Source organism: Pinus tabuliformis, chromosome X, assembly GCF_031772625.1.
Source record: "Pinus tabuliformis cultivar Carrire ecotype Pingquan chromosome X, CPIR1, whole genome shotgun sequence".
Taxonomy (NCBI): Eukaryota; Viridiplantae; Streptophyta; class Pinopsida; order Pinales; family Pinaceae; genus Pinus; species Pinus tabuliformis.
Window position 1 is genome coordinate 51,509,238 of NC_142308.1, and position 10,189 is coordinate 51,519,426.

Here is a 10,189-nt window from a genome sequence, read left to right on the forward strand (position 1 = left end):
AATGGAGATGCCCCCATGAGGCCAGCTTTGAAGACGGACCCAGTCCAGGATTTGCTGTGGCCAAATGTATTTGTGGTTTGTCACCATCATCCAAAGGTTTTTTGCAGTGAGAAGAGACCATCTCATCTTGGCTGCAAGAGCTTGAGCAAAGATTGACAGATCTTTTAACCCCCATCCCCCCCATTTTTTTGGGAGGGCAATGTTCTTCCAACTTACCCAAGCAAATGTTTTACTTTCCTTGTGGTCATTCCATAGATATCGGTAGCATGCTGTTGTATGCGACTGAGGATACCCCGAGGGATCCAGGCAAGAGACATCCAATATACCAGGGTGGCTTCCAGAACAGATTTAATCAGGACAAGTCTCCCTGCTCTAGAGAGTAATCTATGATTCAAAATTTTCAATCTCTTCTCCAGTTTTATCACTAACCAGATCCAGTCAGCAATCCAATAGCTGTGTGGTTTTAAAAGGAAACCCAAGTATTTGAGACCATCCGAGAGGTTGTGAGGAATGTAATGAAAGTAAATTTGGGTAGCTTTTTCCTCTTGTGGGGTCGTATGGGTCAGAGTTATCATAGATTTTGTCTGATTTGCAACCATGCCTGTCGCTTTTTCAAAGACGGTGAGAATATCATGGAAGGAGGCCGAGTCCCTAATACTACCATCTAGGAAGATCAAAACATCATCAACAAAGAGCAGGTGTGTGAGATGGCAGATCTTGTTCATTCTCAGACCTTTTAGTCTGCCCTCCCTTTTTGCAGAGCCAATGAGCCTACTGAGACCTTCCATGACTATGAGGAACAATATAGGTGACAAAGGTTACCCCTGCCTCAGCCCTCGTTTTGCATGAAAGAAATGGGATGTCGAGCCATTAATCAATATGCTGAAGGAGGCTATGTTTATGCAGCAAATAATCTAGTTTGTGAAAGCTATAGGGAATCCTAAGTGGATCAGGATCATCTTGATGAAGAGCCAGCTTACTCGGTCAAAGGCCTTGGCTAGATCAATCTTGAGAATTATGCTTTTCAGATTCTTAGATTTGATAGAGTGAATGGCTTCCTGGGTTGTGCCTATGGCTTCATGGATCTGCTTGTTATGGAGGAAAGCAAATTGCTCAGGGGAGATGTGGTGGGATAGAATGGGACGAAGCCGATTTGCAATGATCTTAGCAATGATTTTGTATAATGTATTGCAGAGTGAGATGGAGCGGAAATCATTGAAAGATGAAGGGGAGTCCGATTTCAGAATGAGAGCAATGAAAGTGGTATTGATGGCATCATACATTCTTCCATATGTCCTACACTCTTCGACTACATTGAGAATGTCATTCTCGATGACTTCAAAGAATGCAACATAAAACTAAATAGGCCAGCCATCTGGCCCAGGGTTTTTATCTTTCTAGAACCACTTTAATGTCCCTTCAAGTTCATCTCTGGTGATAGGTGAGGTGATCTCCTCGGCAGTCTCCTGGTGACAAATCTTGGGAAATGCCCAGTTACTCGAATGATCTAAGCCAGGTTTGTAATAGGAGGTTCCTTAAAAAGCTGTTGAAAGTGAGATATACCCAGCTGTGAGAGCTGGTGGAAGGTTTTCACAGTTCGTCCATCAGGGGTGGGCAGTTGCCAGATAGTATTGGAGGATTTCCATCCATTGGCAAAATTTTGGAAATACCTAGTGTTCTCATCCCCTGCTTTGAGCCATATAGCACGACTCTTGAGTCTCCAAGTTTCCTCCTGATCCTTTAGGATTTTTGCTCTTTTGTTTTCAAGTTCAATCAGGTTGAATTTGGCTTCAACACTCATGAAACCCATGTTGTTTTCATCGTTAAGGTCTGCCAAGGCTGCTTCCATAGTGGAAAGGATATGGTTATCCTTCTGTTGTTTATCCTTAGCCCACTTGATAGTGAGCTTCTTGATCTGATGCAAGTTTTGACAAAAACCTTCAGCCCAGGTTTGATATTGAGAGGGTGGGTTTTGAGTCCAGTGATTAGTGACCAACTCAATGTAGGAGGGGTCCTGGAGCCAAACAGAGTTGAACTTGAAAGGGGCCCTTGGTTTGGTCGGCGGACCAGATACTTCCAGGTAGATAGGTGAGTGGTCAGATATGCCTCCTGACCCAACCCATTGCCTATAATGAGATAACCGTTGTGGCAAGAGATTTTTAATGACAAAGCGGTCAAGTCTTCTAGCGAGAGCGGCCACCCCCACCCTTCTATTACTCCATGTAGGAAGAGGCTTATTCATAGGAACATCAGTAAGCTGGGCTTGCCCAAGGAGGTTTTCCATGGTTTCTGAAAGTGGGTCTATCTAAGCCGATGATCCCTAGGACTCATTATAACCAATGGAAAAGTTAAGATCCCCTCCCATAATGAGGTTTTCAACTGAGGATAAGGAGAGATTGAGGAGGTGGTTCCAGAAGGCCTCCCTCCCTTGGCGTGGCCCATAAACATTCATGACCTAGAAATCCATTCCCAATTCCGTAGAGAAAAAATCGAACCCAATATATCCCTTTCCTCCTCAGGTTGATTTGGGATTAATAGTACGGGGATTGTATCCCAAGGCCAGGCCACCTGATCGGCTCGTAGCATCCAGGGCAATGAACACCCACCCCGGGCATATAGCGAGTAGAATTGTTGTAGTATGTTGAGCTTCCCCTAGGGTTTCTTGTAGGAGGATTAAATCGACTGGATCAACAGTGAATAGTCTATGGAGGGCTATTTTTTTGGGGGAACTGGCCAAACCCCTGCAGTTAAAGGAGAGGCATTTCATGGGGGAACCATGTCTAGGTTTTTCTTTGCTCTAAGAACCTGATCTAAAGAGGATTGTCTGCTCGAAATCACCTCAGCCCCTACGCGAAGGATAGCGTGCGAGAGGTATGATTTGCGCCCTCGAAGAGGTTTATTGGAAGATGAGAGGAGAGTCAGGCCAAGGCCTGTGTTCAATAGGTGAGAGTCCCCAATGGGAGTTCACAAACGTAGATTATAGGAATGGGAAGGTGCTGAGGGAGATGGTGGGGGTGAGTGGGGATTCTTCAAGTGGGTAAAAGGGGAGGTGGTGGAATCAACCAAGTGGTGGGGGAGGAGTGAGCATGGGATGGAGGCAGGGGATATGGAATAATGCGAAATCGATGCGGAATGCATATGCTGGGCAGAAGATGCATTGACATATGATTGATTAGGGGATGAGAGAAGAGGAATACCCGTAGTACAAGCCGCTTTAGCTGCTGCCCTGGCCCGAGTCAGAGGAGGGGATGTCGGCCCCAAAGGTGTTCCTGAGTTGTGCTGCACCGGCCTGGTTGAGGTCGCCTTCCAAGGTGGAATAGGGACGACCTCTGGATGATTCCTACTGATGCCAGAAGTTCCTTTGTCAATGCCAACTTCTTGTCCTTTTGCCGATTCCTGGGCTTTCGCAACCAGAGGGCATTCTTTGAATAGATGCCCAACCCTATAACACCTTCTGCATCTAAATGGAACACCCTCGTAATCCAAGATCTGCACCCTAGTGAAATTTCTCCATTGTAGGGTTATCCTTTCTTCCAGACCCTCCCGAGTGTCCAGGTGCACCAGAATGCGGGCTAATGTTCGGTTTTTAGATTGGACAATGGAATTGTCGTAGTCCAAAAAAGTACCTAGGGTATTCCCTATCTTGATAAACACCTCTTTTGACCAGTACTGAAGAGGTAATCCTGGAAACCTCTCCTAGAGAGGTCCTACTCCAATCTGCTCTCTTTCAGGATCAAATAGAGGACTCCATCTTTTGAGCAATACCAACGCCATTTCTATGTGCCAAAATCTAGCCAGGGCTAGGTTCGTGTATTCTTCGAGGAAAAAGTGTAGCGCGAACCATCCACGAGGTAGGGTTTGTACCTCCGACAGCTGTAGGAAGATCTGCCCCCAAATATCTTTCACCCATTGCCTTAATCAATCCGCTGTGTAGGTTCTGCCACGAACCCTCCCCACTAATACTTTGCTTGCTCTGTCGGCGTCGTCACCCATGGTGAGTCCTTCGCCGAACTTAATGGTGAGATCCTTTCCAAATGCCCTAATGCACTTAGATTTCTTCTTCCCGGTCTGAGGCATATTGTTGTTGTTGTTTTTAATTTGAGTATATTATGGTTTTTTTTTAATCTTAATTTTAATAGGTTTTTAATTTCTGTATTCAAGCTTTTGTGATCCATAATGAATTAAACAAAGTCTTTCGGTAGAAATCACATAAGAGAAATTTTTGGCCAACACGTTCCGAACCGACAAGTGTGGTTCATCATAGGTTTTTAATTTTTTTTTTAATGCTTTTTAAAATTTTTCTATTTTTTAGTTACTTAATTTTATAGTTTTGTTTATTTCCATATCTTTTTTTATTTTTATTTTTATTTATTTTATTTTTTATTTTTTATTTTTATGGTTTACGAGATCATTTTTTTATTTTTACATTTTTTTTAATGTTTTTTTAGTATTATATATATATATATATATATATATATATATATATATATATGTCAAAAAAAACTTGACGTAAAAATTTTTAAAGTGTAAAAAAATGTAACATTTAAAAAAAATATCCACATTTAATACATTAAAAAATTTAAAGTATAAAAAAAAGCACTCTAAAAAAATGTTGATGCTGCATCAACACATTTCAAAATTAGCATGAAAATCACTAACATTTTATTTATTTATTTGATACATAAGAAAATTTAAAGTGTCAAAAATATAATCTGAAAAGAAAAAAGTGTATTCTGCGTCGCCACTTTTCAAAATTGGGTCACTTTTTTGCTACATCTACAAAATGGGTAATCATATCAGTTCCCGTTTCAAAGTTTACATTGTTAAAGGAAATCTATAAGCATTTTCGAGGAGAAATGGTATTATTGAGGGAAGTTCATATTATAAATTTGTTTAAGTTACTCAAAAGCATTATTAGTGACAGGTGTAATAGTTCCATTATTCTAGTGGATTTGAAGAGGGAAAAAATCCTATAGTGCCTGGAGAAAAGACTATGTTGTGGCATAGAATAATGGGACGTATTAGAGAGAAGGGCCTTTGAGTACTACATGGTAAATGTATGGTTGGAGGTATGCCTAATTTCCCTCTAGATTTTGATTTTTATGAACATTGCTTATATGGGAAGTAGAATTGGGTAAGATCCTCTTTTGGTGCTACGAGTCAAAGGGAATTTAGTTGGTGCACAGTGATGTGTTTGGACCTATGTCAATTGCATCACTAGGTAGACCTATCTACTACGTCTCATTTATAGATGACTTATAGCGAAATACATGGAATTATTTCCTCATGATTAAATCTAAAGTATTTGACAAACTTAAATATTTTAAGGCTCTTGTGGAAAATCAAACAGAGAAGGAAATTAAGGTGCCAAGGGCATATAATGTAGGAGATTTATGTAGGAAGAATTCGAGAAATTATGTAAGGAGTGCAATACAACAAGGCATAAGACTGCTCCATACACATCTTAGTAGAGTGGAGTTGAAGAAAGGATGAACAAATTGACAAAAAAATCCAGGAACATTTGCAGTGGTGTCAAATTAGGACAATAATTATAGTCATAAGTAGTGGATATTGTATGTTACTCGGTAAAAAGGTCACTCTCATCAGAATTCAATGAGAAGATTCCACATGAGGTATGGATTGGTTAGAAACCATCTCTTAAAAATCTTAGGGTGTTTGGCTATGATGCTTATGTATATGCTCTAAAGGAAAATGGGAGTAAGTTGTATAATAAAGTTGAGGAAGAGTATCATTTTTGGCTATAAATATGATTTAAAAGGCTATAAGCTTTATAATCTATAAACTAAGAAGGTTGCGTATAGTTGAGATGTAGTATTTAGAGAAATGAAAGTTTGTCAAATAAGAAGTCCTACCATGGGAGAAATAACCATAGAAGATAAGAGTTTGAATTAAAGGATGACGAATCAAACTCTATAAAATAATGGGAGTCAAAAGAAGTAGAACCAAATACTTTGGTATTGAGGAGATCAATTTGGGAAAGAAGGAAACCAAAAAGCTATACTCAACCTATTTTTTGTTCTAATTTTGAATTGTTTATTACTAATGATTCTCCTAGAACTATTAGGGAGGCCATGGATTTAGAGGATGGAAAACTCTAGGAAAAGGCCATGGTTGAAGAAATGACATCCTTGGACAAGAATGAGGATTGGTATCTAATTGAGCTGTCAGTTAGAAGAAATCCCATTGGGAGGAAATGGATATTTAAGAAGAAGTTACATATGGAAAGCAAAATGGAGAAACAAAAAACTCAATTAGTAACAATTCCCATGTTGAGGGAAATGACTTTAGTGAGATTTTTTCTCTTGTTTCAAAGTTAGCTTTTATTAGGTTTGTTTTATCTATTATTGCTACTTTTAATTTGGAATTAGATCATATGGATGTAAAGAAAACATTCATACATGAGGATATAGAAGAATAAATCTATTTGAAGCAGGCAAAAGGATTTTCAGTGAAGGGAAATAAAGAAGTAGTATATAGGATAAAAATTCCATCTATGGGTAGTCTTAGGTGGCATCTCAATTGGTGATCAAAGTAATGTTAGTCCTAAAAAACAGAGAGATCCAAGGTTCAAATCCCCCTGGTTGTGAGCCAATTTATAAAGAGGAGGACAAGTTGTAGACCCCCAACGGTTTACCAATAGTTATGTGTTAGGCGAGCTATTGGGTTCCTTTGGGATACAAATATATAAGCCTCAAAGGATAGCAAAATTGGTCGAGTTCCCACTGATATGTACCTTGCCAATTGGGAGGTCACAGGGTCAAATCTCCTCGACGCCCTTGGGGTTAGGCCTGACCAGATAAGTCGACTGATAGATCCCTTCGAGTGGATCTGTCTGGATTATTACCCGTGGATGTAGTGGCCACTTAGTGACTGTGAACCACAGTTGAAAAAAAAAATTCCATCTATGGGGTAAAACAAACACCAAGGAACTGATATCAAAAATTTAATACTTGTATATTAGGACTTTACTTCAAAAGGAGAAAAACAAATCACTATGTGTTTTTCAAGTTAGTTGGTGATCACGTTATTTATTTGGCCTTGTATGTTGATGATATGTTGATGTTTAGAAATGACAAGGAAATCATTTAGGATGTGAAAACTTAGTTGTCCTATAAATTTGACATGAAGGACATTGGTGCTACAAATTTATTTTTTCGCATGGAAATTGAAAGGGATTGAGCAAACAAGAGACTCTTGTTAAATCAAAGGAGGTATGTAGAGATGATAATGTAAAGGTTTAATATGTAGGATACAATTAGTAAATGTCCCTATTCTTGTAGGTGTAAAGTTATCTTCAGATCAATGTCCCAAGATACATGAAGGGGAAGCATACTTGTCTCGTGTTTCATATGTGAGTGCCATTGACAATTTGATGTATCAAAAAGTTTGTATTAGACCATATATTGCAAATGCAGTGGTAGTATTGAGTAGGTATATGTCAAAACCAAGGAATGGATATTGGGTAGTAGTAAAGAGGGTTTTTAGGTATTTGTGTCGCAATACTAGTTATGGATTGTAATATCAAGAAAGGCCATGATTCGATAAAGTGTCATACATACTTATCTTTGTTGATGCAAATTGGGCTACAGATCCAGATCAAATAAAATCTACAAGTGGATAAGTGCTTAACCTATTTGGAGTAGCAATTAGTTGGATGAACAAGAGAAAATGTGTAGTGACACTCCTAACTATATAAGTTGAATATGTGGAAGCCACTCATGCTATTCTAGGAAGCAATATGGTTACAAAGATTGTGTTTAGGTATTGGGTGGGCATAACAAGATGCAATTATAGATTATGATAGTCAAAGTACAATATTATTGATAAAGAACCTAACTTATCATTCTAAGAGAAAGAAAATTGATATTAAATATTACTTTTGTGACAGACATGGTTGGATACAAGAAGGTGTTGTTGGTGAAGGTGGACACCTTGAATAATGTTGCATATTCACTAAGAAATTCCATGAACACTAATAATTTCTCTTGATGTATAGAAACAATGGGAATTACTTCCCTGGATTGTTTCTCATGTACTCTTGTGACACCTATATGAAAGGAAACAACAAGTGGAAGAATGTTAGGTATGTGTTATATTATTTGCATGACTATCCCCACATCGATTCATTACACCAAGCTATGGGGGAGTCACAAAGGGGTAGTTTTTCACATCCATTTTTGACATTTTTTGGCAATGTGGTCTTTGATTTTAGTGGTTTTGAGGAGCATGGTAGTTTAGCCCATGGTCTTGTAATTCTAGTTAAGTAACTATGGTTTTATTCTAATCTAGGTTAAATTCGGGTTTATGGATGTTGTGGGATATATATCGTATTGTAACATTGTAAAGAGATAATAAACTAAAAAATATTTCTAGTTTCATGGGTTTGATTTTCTAGGGTAAAATATCTATATTCAATGTGTGTGTGTGTGTGCACAAACACCATTACATATTTTCTATTTTTATTAAGGATATGTTTGCAACAATTAACAATGTATTATTAAAAACCAACAACATGTAATGAAATAATATTATATCTATAAAAATTTCATATTAATGATAAAAAAAGGTTCAATATTAATGATAAGTGCGCAATGCATCATTCATTAATTTCATGAACATAGTTGGTGCATTGCATAGACCAATTGGCATGACTAACCACTCATGCAAACCTTCTCTAGTTTTGAGGGTGGTCTTCTATGTGTCTTTCCTTGACTTGCACTTGGTGATACCCTTATTTTAAATCTAGCTTGGTGAAGTATTTCAATTACTACAATTGATCCAATAAATCATCAATCCTATAAGGGGTTACCTATTCTTGAGAGTAATCTTTTTCCCATGGAAAAATCATATTTTTCATTGATAATTGAAAATTACATGTTGGAGATGCTGATAGCATATGATGTAAAGGTGGTCAAAGCCACAATCTGTACTGTTCTATCTAAAAAATAAGTCAATCCCATATAAGGGAGACTACTTTGATAATAGCATATGATAAGTTTAGTAATATATAGACATAATAATGTACTATAATTCAAATAATTACATCCAAATTTTGTCCCAAAAAATACAAGTAATCAGGGCCAATAGACCTTGTCAATAATGCTCATCCATGAAAGGCCCATGGTAGTAACTGTAAATCTCCAGATCTTGTTGTTCTTTGATCAAACAGACCCCCCCTTGGCTAGTCCGTGGCTTCTTTGGATAGCAAGTCAGAAATTTTATTGCGCTCCCTATAGATGTGATGACAAGAAATATAGTCAAATTGTGTTCTCAATCTCAATGCATCATCCAAAATATGACGGAGTGTGTGTGTGTGACAAACAAATTGTTGATTAAACCATTTAATGATGATCTGTGAGTCACCAAAAATCTGTAATCGATGACATCCTTTAACAAGTGCAAAGAATAATAAGTGGCGAAGGGAAATAAGTTCTGCAAAGTTATTTGTCCCTCCCCCCAGTCCCATTTGGATCTTATAGTGATGGGAATTAGTGAAATGAAGTAGTATGCCTCCACTGCAGCCATGACGTTGTGCCAAGCCATCAAAATAAGCCCATGGAGTGTTATGGTCAATTATTTCAGCAGAGATGATGCATGCAGATGGTTCTGAGCATCCTCTGGGATGCTATGAAATGTTGTAATGAGGTTTGCAATGGCTAGTGCCCAATGAGGAGCAGTGTTTGTAAAAATAATTTTGTTCCTTTGTAGCCAGATGCACCAACATATCATTACAGGTAGATTCCATATCCTATGAGAGTGTGCATTGGTCCACCATCGATGGCATGCCTCCCTGACCTCCGTCCCATGCTAATAATTCTGTGTATGAAGCTGCAATGTAACATCCGCCCATATGGAGGTAGAAATGGGGAAATTTAGGAATGGGTGATCTACAATTTCCATTTCCTATTTGCATAATATGCACCAAGATGGGCCATGAAAGGTACACTTTTGTAAGTTATCCACAATAGGGATCTTATTCTGGAGAATGCACCACACGAGCAGTTTGGCCCGGGGTGCTGCCTTCAGTTTCCAGAGAGAAGTCCACCACCAATCATATGCAAATGGTTTGTGATCTGAAAAAATATGTAGGTATCCATGTTGATGGGAGTATTTCCCATTTGGAGAGAAAGACCAATTAATCTCGTCTTCCCCATCAGTTACCCTGACA

The 10,189-nt window shown here is 38.4% G+C and overlaps 1 protein-coding gene across 1 annotated transcript; it reads right to left on the reverse strand.

The window, feature by feature from the left end:
• Positions 1-1,507: 1,507 nt before the first annotated feature.
• On the reverse strand, positions 1,508-2,284 carry LOC149138283 (uncharacterized). Its single transcript, XM_089450311.1, has one exon. The coding sequence runs from the start codon at positions 2,282-2,284 to the stop codon at positions 1,508-1,510; it is 777 nt and encodes a 258-aa protein (XP_089306437.1).
• Positions 2,285-10,189: the final 7,905 nt, after the last annotated feature.

Excerpts from the sequence above, each read along its gene's own strand:
- LOC149138283 (XM_089450311.1), bottom strand. The coding sequence starts at position 2,284 with ATGGAAAACCTCCTTGGGCAAGCCCAGCTTACTGATGTTCCTATGAAT.